This window comes from Salvia splendens, chromosome 14, assembly GCF_004379255.2.
Source record: "Salvia splendens isolate huo1 chromosome 14, SspV2, whole genome shotgun sequence".
Classification (NCBI taxonomy): Eukaryota; Viridiplantae; Streptophyta; class Magnoliopsida; order Lamiales; family Lamiaceae; genus Salvia; species Salvia splendens.
The window spans coordinates 5128795-5154642 of record NC_056045.1 but is presented as its reverse complement, the minus strand read 5'-3'; the positions used below and the strand labels follow the sequence as shown (position 1 = coordinate 5154642).

At 36.9% G+C, this 25848-nt stretch overlaps 1 protein-coding gene and 1 pseudogene across 3 annotated transcripts; one reads left to right on the top strand and one right to left on the bottom strand.

Moving 5' to 3' along the window:
* The first annotated feature begins 9850 nt into the window (after positions 1–9850).
* LOC121763797 (probable magnesium transporter NIPA8) lies at positions 9851–14791 on the top strand. Of its 3 annotated transcripts, XM_042159883.1 has the most exons (15): positions 9851–10094; positions 10321–10356; positions 10455–10696; positions 11480–11567; positions 11654–11715; positions 12116–12201; positions 12296–12369; positions 12787–12889; positions 13015–13143; positions 13222–13321; positions 13412–13531; positions 13934–14024; positions 14116–14179; positions 14281–14377; positions 14459–14791. In XM_042159883.1, the coding sequence occupies exons 3-15, from the start codon at positions 10604–10606 to the stop codon at positions 14696–14698; spliced, it is 1347 nt and encodes a 448-aa protein (XP_042015817.1). In that variant the 5' UTR covers positions 9851–10094; positions 10321–10356; positions 10455–10603; the 3' UTR covers positions 14699–14791. The 3 variants fall into 3 exon arrangements, with proteins under 3 accessions (XP_042015817.1, XP_042015815.1, XP_042015816.1); XM_042159881.1 differs by lacking the exon at positions 10321–10356 and having other exon boundaries at positions 10396–10696; XM_042159882.1 differs by lacking the exon at positions 10321–10356 and having other exon boundaries at positions 10362–10696.
* Positions 14792–15808: 1017 nt separating this feature from the next.
* LOC121763798 lies at positions 15809–24193 on the bottom strand (annotated as a pseudogene).
* Between the last annotated feature and the right edge of the window lie 1655 nt (positions 24194–25848).

Sequence of the window (25848 nt, the reverse complement as noted above, 5' to 3'; positions counted from 1 at the left end):
TTCTTGGATGTTTCTCTTTTATAGAGACTTCCTTGAATGTTTTATGTTTCTCTTTTGATGTAGGACAAAATATGTTGAAGTATTTTCTTTTATAACTACATGTTTAGAGCATTCATTCATCTTTTTCCAATGTGGGATACAAAACTTTCTTTTGTCTTCTATTTTTCTTGATTGATAAAAATAATGAATTATTGAGAAATATGATTTGTATATAGAAAATATTTATTTGTATAATAATTATGGTTAGGTTTATACAATTTGTATAAAAATTATTTTTTTAATGTGTATAATATTATTTATTAGTTAACATATACCTAAATTTATAAACATAAGCAAATCATTAATGATAAATAACTAATGAATAATAGTTTATGTAATAATATTTGTTATTATTACATAAACTATTATGTCCAATATTAAGTATTGATATTTTATAAATATATACATAAATAACTAATGAAATAGAATAATTTGCTTTGATCATAAATACATAAATTTATTATAGAATATTATTGGACATAATAGTTTATAAATACATAAATAATATTGGACATAAACTATTATGTCCAATATTATTATCAATACTTAAAAAAATATCAATACTTAATAGGACATAATAGTTTATGTAATAATAACAAATATTATTACATAAACTATTATTCATTAGTTATTTATCATTAATGATTTGCTTATGTTTATAAATTTATGTATATGTTAACTAATAAATAATATTATACACATTGAAAGAATAATTCTTATACAAATTGTATAAACCTAACAATAATTATTATACAAATAAATATTTTCTATATACAAATCATATTTCTCAATAATTCTTTATTTTTATCAATCAAAAATATATTTGAATAATAATTTTGTTTATATATATCATACAAAACATGAAGAAAAGTAGAAGACAAAAAAAAGTTTTGTATCCCACATTGGAAAAAGATGAATGAATGCTCTAAACATGTAGTTATAAAAGAAAGTACTTCAACATATTTTGTCCCACATCGAAAGTGGAACATAAAACATTCAAGGATGTCTCTATAAAATAGAAACAACCAAGAATGAGTTTGTCCCACATCGAAAGTGGAACATAAAACATTCAAGGATGTCTCTATAAAAGAGAAACAACCAAGAATTAGTTTGTCCCATATCGAAGGTGGAACATAAAACATTCAAGGATGTCTCTATAAAAGAGAAACAACCAAGAATGATTTTGTCCCAAATTGAAAGTGGAACATAAAACATTCAAGGATATTTCTATAAAAGAGAAATAACCAAGAATGGTTTCATAAATTCGTAAGCCCATCAAATATATATGGGCTACTACGAATTTCTTGTATTAATTTGTTTGTAAAAATTGATTTTAAATATAAAAATCAATTTTTATAAATAATTTTTTTTTAAAATTCGGTTGAACCGGCGGTTCAAACCGCCGAACCGCCGGTTTTGAACCGCCGGTTCACGGTTCACAATTCGCCGACCCTGAACCGGCCCGTGTTAACCGGCAACCCTCCGGACGGTTCAAACCGCCGGTTCCGGTTCCGGTTCCGGTTCATGAACTGGCAGGCCCGAACTGGCGGTTAACCGCCGGGCCGGTTCGGTTTGTGCATGTCTATAAGCAGCCCTACAATCAGGCATATAAACTTGTAGTGAAAATGAATAGTTCATACAAGAGATTGGTTATTGGACAAGGAGTTGTAGTTGAGGAAAGGAAGAATGATTTGAAGAGATTCAAGATCAATTAGTTAGGCTTCTTACTTGACAAACATGTGCCATTGCAAAGCATCTATCTTTTGGTTTGTACATCCCTTGTACAATCCAATTCTTGATTCATATATGCCCGTTTTCGTTTTTGGACAATGCACACGTGTAATTGGTGTTTGCTCGGTTCACAAACGCAAAAAGTTTGCGAAATTGCATTCTACGGCTGCTATTTATATTGTGTTTTGAAAACAAATGGTGTACCTGGAGTAGTGAGGATGATGAACTGTGACCAAACTCTTTGCATTGCTTACATTGGACCCGCCACATTCCTTTTGTTCTAGATTTGTTTCCTTTGCCTTCCAAGCATCCAGGTATCTTATGTTTCCTCTATCTGTCGGGAGCTTTTTTTTTTCAAAGGAGGTAACACCTTGAAGCCATGGTCTATGCTAGGCCACTGAGACTTGTCGGGAAATGGGCTAATTACCCCTGTATATGCTAGCCTAAATAGACTCACTGAAAAGTAAGGATGTAGGTAATCTTCCATTTTAGGATTTCTATGTGAAGTTATCACTGCTACTGCATGTGGGCATGGTTTCCCTTAGACTTGTCACTCCCTACATGAGCAAGTGTGTTGTGCAAGATTCACAATATGTCTAATTACCATGTGGGCATGGTTTCCCTTAGACTTTGACCTTCAAGTTGCTCAATTGTCTACTAAGAACATTGAGATGACGAACAACAACTGGAAGCATGGTGTGGCCTTCCAATCTTTCACCTATATCTCTCCTCCTTGCATAGAGTTCCATGAACTTTGATCTCAGACTGTCAACTAGCTCGGCTATTGGAAGGTCCATAAGGTACTTTACCCTGTTGTTCCATGCTTCTGCAATATTGTTTGTAATATACTCACATTTGATGTCTTCAGAAAATTTGTACCTCATCCAAAGCAGGCTGTGATATGTCTCTAAGAATGGTTGCACTTTATCATTTGCTTCGTACATCTTGTGCATTAGTTTTTCATGATAAATTGGACAAAATGTCCTAGCTACATGATACATGTGTCCAAAAACTGGACCTTGAAACCTCTTAGAAAAATTATTCATCAAGTGGATAAAACACCGCCTTCACAGCATTCTCCAACCCCTTGCATGCATCTGAGCAAATAGCTAAATGAGGTGGACTTCCAGTTGCCCTCCTTAGCTGCTCCATAAACCAAATCCATTCTTCATTGGTCTCACTTTCAAACAACCCAAAAGCAAGTGGAAATATCCAGTTGTGCCCATCTAATGCAGTAGCTGAAGCTAGCTGTCCATTCCATCTACCATTAAGAGTCGTTGCATCTACACTTAAATATGACCTACACCCATTTAGGAAGCCATTGATACTAGGTTTGAAGCAACAAAAAAAATCTTTGAAAGTACACCCCGTCTTCAGTCTCTTTCAACCCTATCTCAACCACACTCCCTGGCATTTTATTCTCAACCATTGCCTTAAAGTTAAACAAATTCCCAAAATTGTCCTCCCATGTGAATACAATTTTTCACGTGCAATCTGCATACTGGCATATATAGTAGAATAATGAATTGCGGTGACATACTTCTCCTGCAACTCATTTTGCAACTTAATTGCTCCCATGTTTGGATCTTTCTTTAAAAAAGGGATTGTATTTTCTCCAACCCAATGATACGATGTCATCTTGGTCCTTACTCTGCCAGTGGATGAACAAAAATGCTCACCTTTATTCAAACAAACTTGTGTCCCAGGGGCACAAAAATATTAGTTACAAAATGCACACATTATTAAAATGAGCAAATATATTAGTTACATCAATAGTATATATTATTAACAAGTTAGCATATTATACCTTCACATGATTTTCATTTTTCATCCACCTAGCAACAATTGACCATGGACAACTCTCAGCTTTGCAGAAGCCCCTGAACAAATTTGGGTTGAATTTCTCTGTTCCTAGTTCAAACTGAGTCTTTATAGCATGTTGCTTCACTGCTTTCCTAAAATCATTCATATTTGTGTATATGATTCCAACATCCATCAGAGGGTCATCCATATCATAAAATACATTCTCTTCATTAGGAATACGGTCATCAACTGGTATGTCCATTACCTCATCAACAATTGGACCATAATTCATTCCATCTACTGTTGCATCACTAGATTTCTCTAAGGTTAGACCAACAAATGCAAACATTGTTTCTTCATCCATCAAGCTCTCAGGAGAACCAATCTGTGATTCTTCAAGTGGAGTAATTTCTATACTGTCACAATCAATAATATCAATTTCATCCATGTGATCCATCCTACCGAATAATAAAAGAATTATATATCAAAATTTTTAATAATACAAAATTCCAAACAAATATATATGTACAAACAAATGTATATATGTATGCATTCTACTCTAGCACAAACAAACATATTTATATATAGATGTATTATGCTCTAGCACAAAACCTCAAATAAATGTATGTTAGATTTTTCAATTGCATAAGCAAGCAAGTGATTTTAAAACACAAATAAATTTAAACTTATTAGCTATAACACTATTTTAACGTATGTATATATGCATGTATTCTTCACCTTTTGAGACATTTTATATGTGTATATGGAATATTAAACAAAAAAATGATATATGTACACTGTATATGTGGACAAACACAATAAATATTCATATACGTATATTGCATATGCATCGAAAACAGAAAATATGAATACATATATTTATAGGTTTCTTACAAAATCACAATTATTTTGGATTAAAAAGACGGCGGGGTGGAGACGGAGGCTGCTAACGGCGGAGGCGGCCGTCGAGGAGGGTGGAGACGGGTCTAGCGTAAGGAAAAGAAGAAGCAAAGGGTGAAGAGTGGAGGCACGGTGGAGGAAATAGGTGGAGGCAAGTCTGGTTTTCTAGAGTAAAGAGATGGGAGTTTGGCGTCTCTCAACAGAAACGTGATTCTGTTTGATTTATTAGAATATACGGAAAAAAAATATGAAAGGTGATTCTGTTGATTTATTGGAACTAGTGTTAACACCCGTGCTATGCACGGGCCAAACTATTTTCGAATAATGATCTTGAATAAGAAGGAATACATTAAAAAATAGAGAATAACATTGGTGTTTATGATTAAAAAATGTGATAATTAAATATGTATAAATAACATTATAACAATTAATAATATTACAAAGAATTAAAAAAGGAAAATGTACTCCTTCTAACTGGTACTGTTACCACCCGTGCTATGCACGGGACAAAAGATTTTCAAATACTGACGATATATTAATAACTACATATATTAAAATAAAAAATATAGAGAAAATAATACATAAATATTTTTACAGATGAGATTATCAATGTATATAAAAATATTCATATCATTATTAAGAACAAAAAAAATGTACTTCGCTCAACCATCTCATATTCGACATACAATTTTATACAATTTGAATGAATAGTATGAGTGTAGCAATATTAAATAAAAGAAATAACAAAATAGGAGATGATTGGATGAAATATAATAAGATATACAAATAAAGAAAAATATAAAACATAATCCAAAAGAAGAAAAAAGCAAATAATTTGAACGATAAAAGAGTTCATGATTTCGTTTGATTAACAAAACATAGTTATTCATAACTGTAAAAAAAAACTTACAAAAACAACAACAATTCAGTAATTCATAAATTTTGAAAAATTTAAAATTTATAATTGTTTATAAATAAAGAGGAACAAACATACCTAAATATAACTATCAAAAATAAATGACAAAAGATAAAATAGCCCAATATAGTTAACATACATGGCCCAATAATTCTTAAAAATAGATCCCCAAAAACAGGATGATCCCGATATAGTTAACAATTCTTAAACATAGAGCCCAAATGAGTTCAAAAATATTATCCCAAATTTACATACAATATTGATCCAATAATAGTTCTACAATATCCCACCGAGTTCAATTAAATTACTAAAAGAAACTCACAAAAAAAATAACTTGAAAGTCCAATATCTTAAATTCTCTGAAATGGCCCAATCAAAATTGCCTCTCACATTTGAAAAGCCCAACATCAAACATATTACAAAACCAACCGATTTTATCCAAAATATTGCACTTAACATTAACTAATTACAAATTATCAGATTAATTAAACAACTTTATGATCTAATAACATATTTTAAGAAGATATATATATACTTTCTTCTGCATTTTCACACGCCGCTTAAGCGACGAAAACCCTAGATCTTCTCCCCTGGTCGCCGATTCCATCACCAAATCGGAGAAAAAGTCGTCATAGACTGCGACTACGACCACACCCACCAAAATCGGCGACGCGTTATCTTCTAATCGGTTCTGCCATCGCAAAATCAGGGCCATCGCACAAAACTTACACACTTCAGCGACAACGGAAGCGTTTCACACGACGGTGAAATCATATTTTTGACCAACCGAAGAAGGAAGCAATTTTAGGTAATAACAAAACAGTTCATAAATTTGAAAAAACATCACAAATCGTCAATATTTATCAAGTTTTTAATTATTTCACTAATTAATTTACATGTACGGAGCAAAAATGGATTGCTATCGACAATTCAAAGTAAAGAGGATAAACAAACGGCTTCTCAAAATTTGGCTGTGAGCCTACAACAGATCCAACAACAGATCACAAAGGAGGTCGAAAAACCTACAAAAATTAGGGCGAAATGTTCTGGTCGAAGATTGGAAATTTTAATTCGCTCCAAATTCGCAGAAAATTCAATAGATCTACAGACCTAAAAGGTAAAATGTCTTCACAAACTTAATGTAAAAAGCCTTACGGTGTATAGAGATATTGCTTATAAACACTTTTCTAAGTGTATTTGGATGTATTATTCTTGATATAAACTGTGCAAATTTGAGTATTTAGAATGTGTTTCAAACACAGTTAGAGAATTTTTATTCTATACTAACCAACTTCATTTACTATTACAGAAATAGATAAAAAAAACATCCTTATGAATAAAAGTACACCAACAATGAAAGCAATAAGCAAGCAAAAAAACTTCAAAACCTAATCAGATAAGTGACCTTAATATTTTAAATTAATGCTCGAAAATTAATGATCACTTGTACTGCAAAATGTAATTTGTTGCACACTTAAACACCCTTTAAGCTTTGTAAATTTCTTTAATTTCTTCATAGAGGAAAAATATTTGAATCAAACTATCTCAAAAATGGAAAATAGATAGCTAAAATATAGATTTACTGGATATAGTAGATTTTTCTTCTGAATATAGTAATATAATTATCAATCACTTCCATTATTTTCAATCAAGATTTAATGGACATAGTAGTTAATTAATGTTGTAACTTGTTTAGTATTACAGTTTTATCATTCCAGTGAATGAATGCAACAACATTTTTATGCATGAATGATCTAAAACAATTTCAAGAAGAATGGAAACTAAAGAACACATATTGCATGGAAAAGTGAAATGAGAGGTGAGTATGTACATTCTACATAAAATCAAATACAGAAAATACTGAAAAACTAATGAATCTACATTCTGAATTTTAAATGCAGGGAGAAAAAGAAAAAAGAACTCATTTGCAGAGCAGTGTAAAGTCTCAAGAATAACACAAACGGAAGGAATGACAGATTGAATGTTGTAACTTGTTTAGTATTACAGTTTTATCATTTCAGTGAATGAATGCAGCAACATTTTTTTTGCAGGAATCATCTTAAACACTTTCTAGAAGCATGGAAACCAAAGAACACATATTGCATGGAAAACTGGAATAAGAGGTGAGTATATACATTCTACATAAAATCAAATGCAGGAAACAGAAAAACTAATGAATTTCCATTCTAAATTTTAAATGTAGGGAGAAAAAGATGAAAATCACTCCTCTGCAGAGCAGTTTTATTATTCCAGTCAATGAATGCATCAACATTTTTTTGCAGGAATCTTCTTAAACAATTTCAAGAATCATGGAAACCAAAGAACACATATTGCATGGAAAGCTTGAATAAGAGGTGAGTGTATACATTTTACATAAAATCAAATACAGAAAATACAGAAAAACTAATGAATCTTCATTCTGAATTTTAAATGCAAGGAGAAAAAGAAAAAAATATCTCCTTTGCAGAGCAGTGCAAAGTCTCAAGATTAACACAAACGAAAGGAATGACATATTGAAGGTAAGAATACTAAATTAATGGTGCATAGTGCTGAACACAACAACAAAATGAAAAAACTGAAACAAAATAAATGAAAAAAAAGAGAGTGAGCATTCACAATAGAAAAGATAAAGAAGAAATAGGAGATAGAGATCATGGATAATATGAATTAGGGCTCCCTTCTTCAGCATGGATAACAAACAATGCATGTTCCCCATAAAAACATCATCATGAGTGATCTTTCAGATAATAATCAAAAATAAATAATAGAACAAAATCAAATAATTAAAAGAACACCGAAATATCTAATAGAACTATTATAACAATTAATAATATAGATATTTACAAACTAATATAAACATTAAGTAGTAAAATATGTCCAAATCGTATATAAAATATATATGCACAAATATATGAGTTAATAACGCTTAAATAGAAATCATATATTAAAATAACAAGTCATAAATTCGGCCCATTAAATATTATAAGTTTCCATTAATATAGCATAAATTAAGACCCAATTCATTCTCTAATTTTTTAACCTATTATTGTGTTATTTATATAGAACTTAATAAGTCCTATATCAAATCTAAACCCTAACTAATAACAACTGCCTCTACTGCTTTTCAGTATGCAGAGAAAGGAGAGAGAAGAAGAAGATAAACAGGTGCCTCTCACTCCTCATGGCGCAATCATCATCCAAGAAACATAAATGTCATAGCAGGCGTGGCCTCCCTAAAGCCTTCATCATCCAAGAAGCATAAATGTCATAGCAGACATGGCCTCCCTAAAGCCTACTCTACTGCATCAACAACAAAACAATAGATCTATAGAAATAAATTTATCAAGGTATGAAATACACTATCTATGGTAAATGGATGCAGATTAATCAATTTATTTACTAAGATTTCTATATATATATATATATATATCCATATTTTCCAAAACTTAGTTAATAAATTTTTTTAAATAGTGAGAATCTGAAAATATAAAAAATAAGAAATTCAATAAAAAACTTCAAAATCAACTTTTTTTTTCAAATTAGTTTAGTTAATGTGTATATCATTGCTCTAAATAATGACTAATGTACATCCAAAATAATTAAAAAATTGTTCTTTAGATGTTAATTTTAGGGATCACTATATTGTCTACTGTCTGTAAATTTTTGTATCTGAATTTAGGGTGTTAACAGCTTGACACTTTTTGAGATTTTTTTTTTCAGGGACAAATTGAAAAGGGAAGTAAATCTTGGATGACAAACAGTATTATTTCATAACTTCATTAAGGTAATTAATATTTTACAGTTTCTATTGTCATTTAGAAAACGAATTTCAGACATATTTTTTTATTCATAAAAAAAGGTTTTAAATATCCATTTAACTGATTCCAATTTTTTTTTCACAGACAAAAATTATTGGAAACTGAAGAGTGAATCATCAGCTGTTGAAGAATGGAAAAAATAGATTATTGTAATAGAATAGTGGTATTTTATATTAAGTCTGGGGAAGCCTAACAGGAATAGGCTGCAATCCTACGGAGGATTATCGATCCATACAAAACTAATCATGTATAAGATTCACATTAAGTAACAATAAGTTGATAAAAATTAAGCCAAGATGTTGGCAAAATTTTATGATGTTTCCCGCCCAAATGTGGGTCCAGTGGCAGTTCTGTAAATTTTACAAACAAGTCTCCCTTTATATTTGTATAGAATTAGATAAAAATATAAAAGGTAGTTTAGTCCACTTATAAATGACGGGAAATAAATAATAGGAAAAAAGAATAGAAAAAAGATAAAAAAAATCAGAAATCCCTTATTCTAAAAAAGACCCACGCATTGATTTCATATTCTGAAAGGTCAGCGAAATTAACCTCAATTTCGAAAGGTTAGCCTAATTAACCCCTAATAACGAAATTTCTCCGCAAAATTGACCCCTAATTTATGGAGTTGAATAAATTTAAAACAAATTGGAAAAAGAGCAGACGCTTCTTCCTCAAACACGACGGCCAGCTTCAGCTGCCGTTCAAGAATTTTCAATTGCGCTTCCAAATTTTGTCTTCCCCTCTCTCTCTCTCTTCCTCCCTCTATCCTTTTGGGAAAGACACCGTTTATAACCAATTCATAATCTCTCCTCATCCCGCCCCACCCCCCGAGGTTCGGTTTTTTGTTGATTCATCCTTGTTGTCGCTCCCTCTCTTTTGATCAGGTATTTTTACTTTGTTGTTTGAATTTCTTACTTTTGCAATGTTCCTTCCTCTACCACCCCCGATTACAGCCTTTGCCCTTTTCAAATCTACGTATATTACTTCTTTTTCAATTCTATGTATATATTGCTTCTCAATCTGCATTAGGTCGGATCTGGAAAAATTAGAATTTCAGCTGCTGCACATTCAATTTCTCTTTCCCCAATATCAACTGTTAATCCTTTGCAGATCTACGTAATGTGGCATTGATTAATTTTTGGTGAGGTTAGGATCTGAATTGCTCTATTTTGATTGATCGTGAAGGGGCATCCACTACTTTCGGCTTCGGTTTCTGTTCTCACACACAGCTCTCGGCCGTGCAGCTTTGAGGAACACTGGAAGCTGCAAAGGGAAAAAGAATTGCCCTCAAGTGTATGCAATTAACATTTGGACTTGACATTGTGATGAATGTTGCTGAATAGCATCATGGTTTCCTACTTTATCTGAACTGTCTTCAACCCTGCACTTATCGATGGGGGAGTGGGTTGTTGGAGCGTTCATCAACCTTTTCGGAAGCATTGCAATCAACTTTGGAACCAACCTCCTTAAATTGGGTCATGATGAGGTGCGCTGGGATTTCCGCGTTTATCCCTAAACTGCTTGCTAATTGTTTTTCATTTCCCTGCTGGAGATAATTAGCCAAATGGATCATTCCCTTTGTTCTGCTGCAAACAAATTTGCTGCTCTTTTAATCATTTGTATTATTAAGTGAAACAAGTACTCCTCAGTTATTGACCTTGTATTGTAGTGGTCCATTTTTGTATGACATGCCAGAAAACCTTCACATGCATGCACAAGTGGCATATGATAACAGTTGCAATGGTGGCAATTAATAATCATAATGGCTGCGGTCTTAGTATCTGTTCTCTTATCCTCTGCGCTTCTTCATGAGAAATGTATGCATTAATCTTCCATGTGTCCACCTAATCCGTTTTTTTTAACTGTTAATTATTCTCATTTCTGCTTATTTTGTATTAGTCAGTATCGGTTAGGTGTGTAGTACAACTTGTTTGTGGATCATACTGCTAAATCAAAGGAAGGCAGAAAATTATAATTCAAGAGCAATACGTAAAAGTAATTCCTTGAACCTACCATGGAGCTTGACGGACTAGCAGATAATGTGTATGGGACCATAGTTGGTTGGTGATAAAGAAAGCTGAGATAGAAAATGATGTTCTAGAACTTTTACACATATACTCCATGCTGGCATCTTGTGTTTTGGTTCTCTACTGGCCTGTTTACATTGTTACACAAAACATATGGAAAAGTAAAGATGATCTTGCTATTGTCTTTAGTAATTTCATTAGAATCATTTTTATAATAGGATTTTTGTACTTTTATTTTGTAGAGAGAAAAACATTCTAGTGTTGGCAATAATGGGACAAACGGAAAATCTTTCACAAAGCCTATTATATACTTCCAGACGTGGAGAATCGGTACTACTCCATGAATTTAAGGTCTACCGTTTTGAGTAATGCCCAGTGATCTCTCAGTTAAAATGACACATGCTGTTAATATGCAGGGATTATCTTTTTTATTCTTGGAAACGCTCTTAATTTCATTTCCTTTGGCTATGCCGCTCAGGTGAGTATCATAAGTTAAACAGCGTCTTCGAATCAGCCATTTGTATAGTCTCGTCTTTCCATTTCAGGGTGTCCATAAAAAATAGTCCCATACAAAAATGGAAAGTTTCTCTCAAATTATTAACACTATTTTATCCACATTTTCTCTTTCTCTCATACTGTACCTACTTTTTCTCTTCTCTCTTATACATTTTACTCAATTCTTCTTCTTCTTCTCTCTCTTACTTTACCAATTTATCATTAAAACCATGCTGTCCACCCATGGGACTACTTTTGGTGGACGGGACTATTTTTTGGTGGACGGAGGGGAGTAGTGTTTAGTTATCTTGATTGGCCAGTAGACGCATATTGTACAATTGATTTTTTTATGTTGACATCATTTTTTTTTATCGTTTCTGCAGTCACTTCTTGCAGCTCTGGGATCTGTACAATTTGTCTCGAACATCGCATTTGCCTTTTTTGTGCTGAATAAAAATGTGGCTGTCAAGTATGTTAACTTCTAAATTCTTAAACTCGAGTACACTTCACTCTACAATTTTTAATCGCTCTTTCAACGTCAAACATATTACTTGTATTTGCAGAGTGCTCGTAGCCACAGCCTTCATTGTCCTCGGAAACATCTTCCTTGTGGCTTTTGGAAACCACCAATCACCAGGTATATCATCTGAGAATATTAGCATCTAACTAGAAAACATGCAAACGTAAACCATAATTTTTTATGTTTAGAGCTGCACGTTTTTTGGTCCTTTTTACTACACACAAAGGAAAACAAAAGCAACTTTGTGTTTTCCCTCTGAATTCGGTTTTCAGATTTTAAAATTTTGCAAAAGTACATATTTAGATGTATCACTACAATACTGGTATTTGTGTCTTATGGATCATTCGAGAGAGGCTTACTTATCACATGGATATGGGATTGTTGGTTAACTTTATCTACAAGACTACACATTACATGTCAAACCAAATACTGTATGCTTATGAATAAAGCTCCATATTTGGTATTCTTTTCAGTTATGAATCATGCTGCATCATATATATGCGAACTGAAAAAACTTTTGTTTTGTTGCACCAGTTTATACGCCTGATCAGTTAGCAGAGAAGTATGGCAATAATACTTTCTTGATATATTGTCTGATTCTGGCTATAGTTGTTCTCTTGAGTCACTCAATGTACAGGTGAGACTACACTGAATTCTGCATAATAAAATTAAAACAAAAGCTTGTTTCTGATCTATTTTTATGGTTAGATGACCGCACCTCTACTTTCAATCCTTGTAATCCGTCAACTGTGGAAAATGCAGGAGAGGAGAACTGATGTTTGCTATGCCAGGGCATGAAATCAAACCCTACTGGCAAATGCTTCTACCACTTTCTTATGCTCTTGTTTCAGGTGCTATCGGATCATGTTCGGTACTGTTTGCTAAGTCTCTGTAAGTTGTGTTACTATAGGTTTCCTCCACATTTAACCTGTTTACAGTATACTAAATTCCTAATTCTTGCTTTTGTAGATCAAATCTTCTAAGGTTGTCCATGTCAAATGGATATCAGTTGCATAGTTGGTTCACATACTGCATGCTACTTTTGTTCTTTAGTACAGCTGGATTTTGGGTAGATATCTGAACCTTCTATTTTTTAATATGGTCAAAGTGCATAATATGATATGTTTTCTAATTGTTCATGCTCTCATCATTTCTACAGATGGCAAGACTAAATGAAGGGTTGTCTCTGTTTGATGCAATACTCATTGTCCCTATGTTTCAGATAGTTTGGACATTTTTCTCCATTTGTACAGGATTTGTATACTTTCAAGAATATCAGGTGCACAGCTGCCTCAACCCATATGAATTTGAGTTACAATTCTTAGTTGACTCACTTTTCTTGTTTCATATATCTAACTCCCCTTTCCTCCTTACTTACTGGCGTTGTTGATTAAAAGTTCGGTGACTGACTCGTGCACACTTTATCTTACAGCAGACTATTTAAAAATAATTTATTGAGCTTGAATGTCAATTAAAATGTTTCATCAGTTGATCTTGGTTCTTGAACATCAGATTTTCTGTTGCCTTGACAATAGAATGAATTTATTCCTATAACTTTTTTGGTGTTAAAAAGTGGTCCTGGTCTCATCTTAATTTTTTGGGTGTTTGGCAATGTTCAAGTTCTAATTGAATTTCACTAACGGAGAATTGGCATGATTAATATGTGATATATTTTAAGCAGGTATTTGATTCATTGCGGACAACAATGTTTATACTAGGAATGGTTTCTGTATTCATAGGCATTTCTTTGCTGGCACCTGACGAAGTAAAAGGTAATGTTGATGGTCAATGGTTTCCTTGAGTACCCTCCTCCCACACCTGTTGTTTTGTTTGATATTAATATGTGAGGATGGATTCTTTCAGGCGGGGATATCAAAGATACACCTCTGGTCTCTGTAACTACCGCTCATCCAAATGATGCAGACAGGTATTCTGCAGTGCACTTAGATACCCATGAACTGACATGCAGTGTGCTCCTTATGTAGAATCAACTACTTAAATGTACTCACTACGTGCAATTAATTACAGATTTGCTGCGCCCTTTGAGGACTCTCCTATCAAAGGCTGGAGATCACTTGTGCGGACGATGCGGATGAAACTAGCCAACTTGCTTATCAAGACCAAGGTTCTTGAATTCTTCTGTTTTGAAACCGGTGTGGAACTTAGAAATTAACTACATGGAAATTAAATTTCTGTTTTGGTGCAGGGTACTTACTCATTACCATTTGGTTTGGGAGATGAGTCGGTTAACGCATCGTCAGTTCTTGTGATGCCCATGGTTTCATCTAAAATAACTGGCTTCAGAAGGCATGTACTGGATAGGAACAAATTCTCTTTTAAACATCCTGGTTGGAGTAGGATTGATGAGGATGGTGGTGGTGATGATGATGATGATGATGATTTATTGCAATCATCATCAACACTACTTCCTCAGAGTATAAAGTAGGACTAACACACACACATACACATCACAGATTGATATCTCTATGTACCATATTCAGTTCGTTATATTTATTTGTGTAAATTCTCAATTGATATAGCCTTATTATTTTTTAAAAACAAAAACAATCTGATCTTGCACAATGGGCTTGCTTCTCCATCCAAAATTACCCACTAATTGTCATATATGTTGCTGCTAACATTAAATACAGGCAGGATACTTTTATGTATCCCATGATGCCATACTGATAAGAGAGAGAGAGAGAGAGGGCCTAGCCTCAAGCATGGATCACTTCGTCAGATTGTTGCTTCTGCAACCAAATCCGGTGATGAAATCTTTGGATAAAGAGGTCAGCCACCTTGTCTATATCATCCTCCAATTTGAATTCCCCCTCTCGTCATCTCCAGTGTATATGCATCATCGTAGTAGTCATCTTCCATATTCATGGCGTCGTCCATCTCCTCGGCTACCTGAACCACACTGGCTGGAGATGTAGCAATGGAGTTGCTTTCAATGAACTCTGAATCATCAGGTAGGAAAGCATCGCCACCCACCTCGACTATGTCAAATCGCTTAACATGATTGCTCCTATGGAAGAGGTGGCGGACCATCCTCTTGTCCCCCCGCAAGAGAAGCCATTGTATGATGAGGCGAGTCTCTATGGCTCTAGTCATATTCTTGGTCACCTTAACTCCGGATGCCGCCATCGCCATCATCTTCTTCAGCATATCTCTCTGTTTCAACTTTACACCAGTCTTCACTATCTAATGCTCAAGGGCTGTTTGTGGATAGCCGTTGGAGAGTGGGGACTTATATATGACAAAATTTGAGTGATAGTAATGGAGCAACCACTAATAAAAAATAATAATAATTAAAAAAAAAAGTATTGGTAGAAGCGCCTCTCCATTTCTTCTTCAACAAAGTAAAAGTCGAAAAAATAATGAGAAAAAAAGCAAATATTAGAGAAACATAATTGCGTTTGTGAAAAGGAGAGCCACAATCTGCAAGCTTGAATTGTAAACAAAATAATAGTAGTAAGAAGGAAGTAATCTCTCCAAATGGCATAAGCAATCTTAAAATAGTACTACAGCATAAGTTTAATTTGCGTTCAAAACTCTAATCAGAATCGCCATATGCTTCCCCTCCGTCGTCTGACAACTCATCCAACGATCTTACATCGAGCTGATAACGAAGAATTCCACCAAATCCTCTGCAGAAGTGAGACCCCTCTTGTGATTTGTTTGTGACAAATTCAAGAGTGCAGCCAAACTTCTTGTACTCGTTGGCAAACCAAACCAAACCACTCCAGCAATGGCATCTTTTCCTGGATCACAACCTCACCTATTGAGCTGTTTTTCAAGATGTATCTTGTTATATCCAAATTCTCCCACACGATCAAGGTTTCAATAGCTCCCATCTCCAGGATCTTCAATGTATCGTCTGTCCCAAATACATACTTCCCTGTATCCTGACTGATTTCCTCGAAATACGTACTGTTAGGATTGAAACTCCACAAGCACAACAAGGGATCGATGAACTAAAACACTCCAAGGATTTACGTGGTTCGATCGAAATGATCTACGTCCACGGACAACGAAATGGAACTTTATTCACTTCACTCTCAAGATTACAAACTCTCAATCTAACTACAATCTCTCAGTGAATCAATGAGCAAAACCGCAAGAAGCTATTGAATCTATACAACAAGAACGAGAGAAAAATGATTGAGCTAATTGCTTGTGTGTGTGTGCATCGACTGCCTTATATGTGAATGGCTACAACAGAAACAGAGGGAGGTTGGATCCTCTTGTAACAAACTCATGCTGTTACTCTTGATCCTCACTTCAAACGGCTACTTCCGAGCTGACGTGGATAACCGATTTCCAACGGCTATAACCACCTTTTGAGTTCAGCTTCACTTCGCATGAACTCGCAACTCCACCTCTTCTCTTATTCTCTTATCCCATCACATTCACACACTACAAATCTCCACCTTGAATGTGAAGTATAGAAACACTTTGCTGTCATCCTTTCCTTACATTCATTTCTCAACCATATTCACCAACTCCCGACAATACTTGAACTTGGCAGTTGGTAATGGTTTCGTGAGCATGTCGGCTGGGTTGTGGTCTGTGCTAATCTTCGCCACTCTAACCTCTCCCTTGTCAACTTCGTCTCTGACAAAATGCATACGCACATCTATGTGCTTGCTCCTTTCATGGAACACTTGATGCTTTGCAAGGCACAAAGCACTACTGCTGTCACAGTTGATCTCTACCACCTTCTGCTTCACACCGAAATCCTCAAGGATCCCCTTTAGCCATTTAGACTCCTTAACTGCTTCAGTGAGTGATATATATTCGGCCTCTGTGGTGGAGAGGGCCACAACTGACTGCAAACTAGATTTCCAAGAGATGGCTGAACCAAATAGAGTGAAGATATAACTGGATTGTGACTTCCTATTATCCAGATTAGCAGCATAATCTGAGTCACAAAATCCCACCAAGGGCTCAGATCCCATATCATCCACTCCTCCATACACAATGCCAATGCCCTGAGACTGTTTTGCATATCTCATCAGCCATTTCACAGCCTGCCAGTGGCTTCTACCCGGATTGCTCATGTACCTGCTGACTACACTCATTGCTTGAGCTATGTCTGGCCTAGTACACACCATAGTGTACATGAGGCTGCCCACAATGTTTGAGTATGGGATCATGTCCATTTGCTTCTTCTCTTGATCATCCTTTGGTGCTTGGTTACCAGAGAGTTTGAACTGCTGGCTCAGAGGAGTTGAGACACCTTTTGAGTCATACATCTGATACTTCTTCAACATCCTTCCAAGATAATCACCTTGCATGAGCCACAACCTTTTAGACTTTCTATCTCTGACAATATCAATGCCAAGTATTCTTTTAGCACAGCCTAAATCCTTCATCTCAAACACAGAGCTAAGTTGCCTCTTTATGCAGTCTACTTCCTTGATATCAGGGCTAGCTATGAGCATATCATCGACATACAACAACAACCATGCCACAGCAATCTGTTTCTTGAATCTGATGTACACACATCCATCAAACTTGGACTTTACAAATCCCAGCTTGTGCATCTCTTCATCAAATTTGAGATACCACTGTCGGCTTGATTGCTTCATACCATATAGACTTCTCTTGAGGAGACACACCTTATCTTCATCACCCGGAGCTATGAAACCCTCTGGTTGAAGCATGTAAATCTTCTCCTCAAGCCCTCCATGTAAGAAAGCTGTTTTTACATCCATTTGGTGTAATTCCCAGTCGAATTGTGCTGTGAGAGCCATCAAAATTCTGATAGAAGCATGCTTTACCACCGGAGAGAAAACTTCATTGAAGTCTATGCCTTCCTTTTGTGAGTACCCTTTAGCTACGAGCCTTGCTTTGTATCTAAGCTTCTCAGTTCCCGTAACCTCCACCTTCCTCTTAAAAATCCATTTGCATCCAATGGGCTTTTGCAGATCAGATCTCTTGACCAGGATCCATGTTCCATTCTTCAACAAGGATTTTATCTCATCAATCATGGCCTTCTTCCATGTTTCTTTCTCCTTGCTTTTGATGGCTTCTGCATAGGTCAGTGGCTCTGAATACTCTATCTCCTCAGCAATACACAAAGCATAGAATATCATATCAGCTTGGCTGTATCTTGTAGGTAGCTTCTGTACTCTTCTCGGCCTATCTCTTGCAAGCAAATAATTATCAAGATTCTGAGCTTGAGGAGCTGGCTCTTCATTATTTTCTGGAATAGCTTCGTCTGGAATAGGGCCCTCATTAGCTACTGGAGCTGGGCCTTCCTGTTCTTCTTCTGACTGATCATTACCATTTCCATGCATTCTGCCCAGCTCCACCTCAGTTGAATTACCACCATGATCAGAGGTGCTTGCTGCAGGTTGCTTGATCTCAGAGAATGGCATCTTGCTTTCATCAAACTTGACATCTCTGCTTATCACCAATTTGTGATTCCCGGGCTCAATGGACCACAGCCTATAGCCCTTTACACTAGGCTGATATCCCAACATAATGCACCTCAAGGCCCTAGCTTCAAGCTTGCTTTGTTTTATGTGCGCATATGCGGCACAACCAAAACTCCTAAGCTGGCAGTAGCTGCTATCTCTGCCATACCATCTGTAATCCGGGGTATCAAAATTAATAGCTGAGCTGGGGCATTTGTTGATCAAGACTGCTGCTGTTGTTACTGCCTCTCCCCAGAATTTTTTAGGAACACCCGAGCCAAGTATCATACACCTAACTCTCTCCAACAATGTTCTATTCATCCTCTCAGCAGTACCATTTTGTTGAGGATTGTTAGGCACTGTTCTGTGCCTTCTAATGCCCTTTTGAGCACAATAACTCTGAAACTCATTGGAAAGAAACTCTAATCCATTATCAGTTCTCAAGCACTTGAGAAATCTTCCCTTTTCTAACTCCACTTCAGTGCACCAAACTTTGAATTTTAGAAGAGCCTGAGATTTTTCCTTCAAGATGTATATCCAAACTCTTCTTGAATAATCATCTATAATGGACATAAAATACCTTCCCCCTCCCTCAGAAGCAGTAGGTGAAGGCCCCCACAAATCTGAATGTGCATAATCAAGTGGAGAGGAAGAAGTATGAATACCTTTCTGATATGGGAGCTTCTTGCTCTTTCCTAATGCACAATCTTCACAGCTTGTCAGATTTTGTTGAGTTCCAGAATTTAGCAATCCCCTTTTGATGAGTTCTTTGAGGCCCCTTTCTGAGACATGCCCGAGCCTCCTATGCCATAAGTCCAAGTCACAGCTAGTAGTAGCATTTACATGTGGACTGACTTCAGTTTCACCAAGCAGATAATAGAGGGTGTTGATTCTTGTTGCCTTCAACAATTCCTTGCCTCCTTTGGACACTATCATTTGCCCACCTTTTGACATGAACACACACCCCTTTGCTTCAAGAACACCAAGAGAGACCAGATTTCTTTTGACCTCAGGTATGTACCTTACTTGAGTGAGAATCAGAGAGGAGCCATCTTCATTTCTGATCTTGATGTCTCCTATTCCCTTTACCTGACAGATCTGGTTGTTTCCTAGTAGAACGTTGCCATCACTCTTGGTTAGATTCAAGAACCACGACTTGTGAGGACTCATATGAAAACTGCATCCCGAGTCCATTATCCAAGAGTTGCCTATGTCTAGCTCAACCACATTCATTATCTGAGGCATCTCCAGATCTTCTGCTATATCAACCTCATTAGCACCATTATGCTCCTCAGCAACTTTCTTCTTCCATGAGTAACAGTTTTTCTTTAAGTGCCCCGGCTTTTTGCAGTAGAAACATTCCCTAGTTTCCCTTTTCTGAGGATCTTTGTCCCTTTGATTTTTGGCCTTTGCATTCTTGCTTTTCTGCATTGGTTTCTTGCCTTTGAACCTGACATTCAAGGCTTCTCCAGATTGATCAGTGGTAGATTTGTTGGTGGATTTCTGCAATTGCTTGGCTCTCAAAACCGATTGTACTTCATCAAGAGTAATGGTTTTCTCTCGGCCATATAACATCGCATCCTTCAAATGATCAAAAGACTTTGGCAAAGCATTGAGAAGGAGAATAGCTTTATCCTCATCAACTAAACTTACATCGATGTTTTCGAGGTCATCAATGGCTTTGTTGAATTCCTCTAGCTGCTCCTCCACGCCCCTTTCTTCAAGAAATCGATAGGAGTATAGCTTCTGCTTCATGAACAGCCTGTTTGCTAGAGATTTCGTCATGTACAAGTTCTCTAATTTAGACCACACATCAGCGGCAGTCTTTTCTTTGGCCACTTCGCGTAATACCTTATCTCCCAAACAGAGAATGATTGCGCTATGCGCGCGATCAAGCATCTCCTGCCTTTTGATCGCAGCTTTCGGATCCTCCTCCACCACTACATCATCTCCCGCGATAGGCTTCAGCGCCTCCGCCAAACCCTGCTGCACAAGGACCGCCTTCATCTTGATGCGCCATAACCCGAAGTCGTTGCGCCCGGTGAATTTCTCAGTTTCCAATTTCGTCGTCGCCATCGCTCCGCTTCCCACAGACGGCGCCAGTTGTTAGGATTGAAACTCCACAAGCACAACAAGGGATCGATGAACTAAAACACTCCAAGGATTTACGTGGTTCGATCGAAATGATCTACGTCCACGGACAACGAAATGGAACTTTATTCACTTCACTCTCAAGATTACAAACTCTCAATCTAACTACAATCTCTCAGTGAATCAATGAGCAAAACCGCAAGAAGCTATTGAATCTATACAACAAGAACGAGAGAAAAATGATTGAGCTAATTGCTTGTGTGTGTGTGCATCGACTGCCTTATATGTGAATGGCTACAACAGAAACAGAGGGAGGTTGGATCCTCTTGTAACAAACTCATGCTGTTACTCTTGATCCTCACTTCAAACGGCTACTTCCGAGCTGACGTGGATAACCGATTTCCAACGGCTATAACCACCTTTTGAGTTGAGCTTCACTTCGCATGAACTCGCAACTCCACCTCTTCTCTTATTCTCTTATCCCATCACATTCACACACTACACTTACCAATTAAGCGTTTCTCCTAACGTTTGAAAGAATTTCTGCAGACAACTCAATAGCAATAGCTTGGTTAAAACCATTTTCTCCACCATAAGATACATCAACCACATTAAGAAGTATCTTTGCTTGCAGACGCAGATCAAACATATCTGATTGGCTCAGTTCGGTCTGGCCAGAAACATTAGGCTGACTGGTGTTTGGGTTAATGTAGAACTGTGTGGCCACTTCTGCAGTCTTTCTCACATAGTTGTGCCGTTTTTCCATCCTTAGACGCGCAAAACGAAGAGCTGACTGTCCTCCCCTCCCATGTTTTTTGGGAAGATCAACAGTGAACTTATGGAGGATTTCTCGAGTATTTCCACTCAGCGGTGCCATTTCCATCCATGACTATGAAACCAAACTTGTCATCAGATTCCAACACTTCATTCAGAGCTTCAGTGTGGAACTTGTTATCACACAGGTACAAAGACGCATTGATAGGTTTAAAGGGCTCGAAATCAATTCTAACCTTTTTCTCCTTGCCATCATCAGTAACAATGGTTCCGGTGTAGTGTAGAGAACCAAGCCATTTGGAGGAACCTTATGTTAAGGATGAAGTTCCTTAACTCGTAGATTTTGCGTCGAACATCGCGGGAGCTTTTGCCCGTCGATCAATCCAGCGTCAAAATTAGGGTTTTGTGCGTTTTGCACGTTTAAAAGGAAAGAGAGTAAGAGAAAATAAAATAGAAGGATAATTGATATTTCTTGAATGATCAAAATGACTAACAATGTCCACTATTTATAATAGTGGATACTAACTTAATAAGCAAGACAAAAGATATGAAAAAGATATGTAAATCCATAATTAACTAACAAAATAATAATAATAATAATAATCGTATCAACTCCCCCACGGTTGAAATCCACCATGTCCTCAAGGTGGGCACCATGAAGCAACGATGAGTGTCGAGGAATCCTCCTGGGTCAAACATACACCGAATAGTTGAGCGTCTCCCTGCATCAATGCGTCCATGAATGATCAAGCATAGAGTGTCATTTTGCGGAGGAATCAACCGGGCATCGGCGTCGAGCGATGTTGATCGATGATTCATACTTGCGACAACCCTGACATGAGATGAATCACTCAATAATTTCAGCGATGCGTTGTCCACAATGGAACTACCCAAACCAATCTGGACTTGGGGAATCTTGAATCGAGAAGCATTCAATTGTCGCGCGCACTGAATCTCGATGCAACCGTGAATCGGTTTCTCTTTACGTGCGGAATCCGGACTGGACTTCTCTATCTTCTCAACATTTTCAACTCCACCAAAACTAGAAGAAGAATGTAGAATCTTCTCCGAAGAATCATCAAATCCTTCCTCGACTCGATCACAGTCAAGAATCACAATCTCTTTCTTATTGCACTCCAAAACATTCCCAACTGAAGTCTTGGACAGAGCATAAGCCAACGAGCGATATTCCACTTGCCAAGGAAGAAGTTCTGGCGGCGGCGGCGACTCGAGGGAGGTATCGGGAAGCAGCGCAAAGGGTGGTGGTGTTGTACTCGACTACCGCGGCGGAGCCAATGAGTCATAGGGGACTAAACCCGACGACCCCGGCGAAGCCTTGCTATTTCCTGATGGAGGAAGGTGCTGAACGAGGTCCCCAAACCCAAAAATTTGGGAGTCGTAGGGCTGCGCAGGTTCAGGCAGCTCGGGAGGAAGCATGTTGTCGATTCGTCGGTCGGCTGCAACAAGGCGAGACTCCATCCCGTAGCACGCTTCCAACAATTGTTGAAGTTGTGCGAGAGTCGGATGTGCAGTGGTGGTGGATGGACAAGGTGGTTATGGCGCGGGTTGATTCAATCCTGAGTTATCGTTGGGGGGCAGCGGATGATCGTATGCCGAGACCTCGTGGAAGGGGCGTTGTCTCGTTGTTTCCCAGTAGGCAGGTGGATCCCAGCTAGTGGGTTGTCTGAGTGCGGTGTGGTGTGGCTGCTGAGGCGGTTGATAAGGCTGAGAGTATCCCTGCTGCGTGCACAACCTTGGCGTGTCCCAACAAGAGGGCGGTGGTGGCGAGTACAAATCTGTCTCGTAGGACGATGGTTGCTGACACGCAGTTTCCTGGCGCAGCCATGGCGGGTCCCAGGAAGTGGGTTGACGGGCTTGGTAGGGATGGTGTTGTGGGTGGAGTCTCACATCCTGTGGATATGGATATGATGGTTGTTGATCTAACGCTCTGATCGGATGGAGCAGGGGTTGAGGTACGGGCTGCCATGGGTGGTAATCCGCCTGCCGGAGTGATATCCGGTGTAGCCGTACGACATGTAGACAACGATTCGGAGGAAGAGCTCTCAATGAAAGCACTAATTGTTAAGGATGAAGTTCCTTAACTCGTAGATTTTGCGTCGAACGTTGCGGGAGCTTTTGCCCGTCGATCAATCCGGCGTCAAAATTAGGGTTATGTGCGTTTTGCACGTTTAAAAGGAAAGCGAGTAAGAGAAAATAAAATAGAAGGATAATTAATATTTCTTGAATAATCAAAATGACTAACAATGTCTACTATTTATAATAGTGGATACTAACTTAATGAGCAAGACAAAAGATATGAAAAAGATACGTAAATTCATAATTAACTAACTAAATAATAATAATAATAATAATAATAATAATAATCATCTTTTCACCTTATTATACAGCTTTAGCCTCTGCTGGGCTGAAGTAATGGCACCAAGCACGGATTGTCGATTTACTATGCTCTTAATGTTAGAAGCAGTTCCATATTCATCACCAAGCATCTTAGCAACCCGCGAGATTTGATCACGTGGAGGCATAATAAGCGATATCATGCTGGTTCCATTGCCTCTAGCTGATTCCAATGCCTTAATCAGTTTCTTGATTTTCCATATCTCAATATTCCTGTCAGACTCGGCATCTCCCATTTCCAATATAACCAAGCAAGAACAAGTAATTCACAGCCTGCAAATACATTGCACAAGTATACAATCAATCATACATGAATTCATCTTTTCTAATTTTAAATTGACAGGAAGCACTTGAATAAACTTTCCAGATGACTAATCTACACAAAGAAAAAATTCAATCTCAAATTAGATGTAGATATATCCCTGTATGTATGCATGTATGTATGTATATGGTGCATGAAAAGGAACTCAATAAGTGCATGGAATTAAATAAGTGTGCATGGGTGCATGTACACGTGGAGAAATAGAGGATCAAATCATTGTGAGCGCGAAGCATGAGATTGTGGAGTAGTTAGATGGTTCCACCGTGTTTGTTAGCTTATATATAGATCTATATAAGCTGTTTCATTCTATTGTATTGGATCATGAATGATGAATTAATGAAATTTCCTTCTCCCTTATCTCTCTCGTCTTCCCTCAATGGCTCATTGTGTATAGGTGAGATTCCGGTCGCCGTTCCTATCATCGCTGACCCCAATTCTGCACCAAGTGGTATCAGTTACCTTGTTTGATCCCTATCAATGTCGATCCAATCTCGATCTGCAGATCTGCTACGGGTGGAGGAGACAATTCGCAAGGCCATGGGCGATTTGTTCTCTAGGCTCGACGAGTCCAATCGGAGGCGTGATCAAGTTGATTGCAGTGTTGTTAGGGTCGCGGGGCGCCCCGGGGAGATGAGGGGGGACCCCGGGTCGCGGGGCGATGGGGCGACTGGGCGAGAGACCCATGAATCGGGGCGCCAGAATAGCCGAATGATGATTATATTTGTGTCTCTTTTATAAGTTTGTTGCTTGAATGTTTATCACATTAAATAAATCTACATACATCATTACTCCATATTTAAAAAGAAGATTAGATGAAAAATATAAATTTTTAAACAATATAACATAACTAAATAACTGAATTTTATTATAAAAAATCATTAAAGTTTCAAAAAAAATTGCAAAACATAAATTAACTAAATGTTCTATATTAACAATAAAACTATTATTTTTATGTGATATTCTATTTTTAATTAGTGACCAACACGTGTTTTGCTGAATATGTTTGTGTGGCCACGTAGTAATTCATATGGTAGGATTAGTGTACATTTACATGAGTCATCATCCCCACCTATTTCTGTCATATTTCAAAATAGTTTTAAATATTTAAGATTAGAGATGAGAGGAGAGGGCAGTGGCGGATCCAGGCTTTTTAGTTTAAAGGTGTAATAAATAATTAGAGTGAATTGTCGAAGTCCGAGCAATATCGAAATATTATTACCGACGCAAATATATTGTCATATCCGAATAGAGGTATTAAAATGTTTATACCAAAATAAAAACATAAATAAAGCTGCTAAGATATTAATGAAATATAAATATAGAAAAAATCATAAATACAAACAACTATACAAGAAACTAATTTTCTACTAATAAACTAACACGATTAAAAATAGAAACAGAAAACAAATTGCCATTGAATTAAATACGAAAAATAAAAGTAAATATAAAAGTGGTCCCCACACATATATGCCAACTGTAAAATCTAAATTCCAATGGTCGGCGTCACCACCGGAGCGCCGATTTTTCGCCCACGCCGGTTTGACGCCGAACCATTGGAACCGGCGTGGG

Excerpts from the sequence above, each read along its gene's own strand:
- LOC121763797 (XM_042159881.1), top strand. The coding sequence starts at position 10,604 with ATGGGGGAGTGGGTTGTTGGAGCGTTCATCAACCTTTTCGGAAGCATT. Across the intron at positions 12,890-13,014 it reads TTGAGTCACTCAATGTACAG|GAGAGGAGAACTGATGTTTG; the intron begins GTGAGACTACAC and ends TGGAAAATGCAG. Across the intron at positions 14,025-14,115 it reads GGCACCTGACGAAGTAAAAG|GCGGGGATATCAAAGATACA; the intron begins GTAATGTTGATG and ends GGATTCTTTCAG.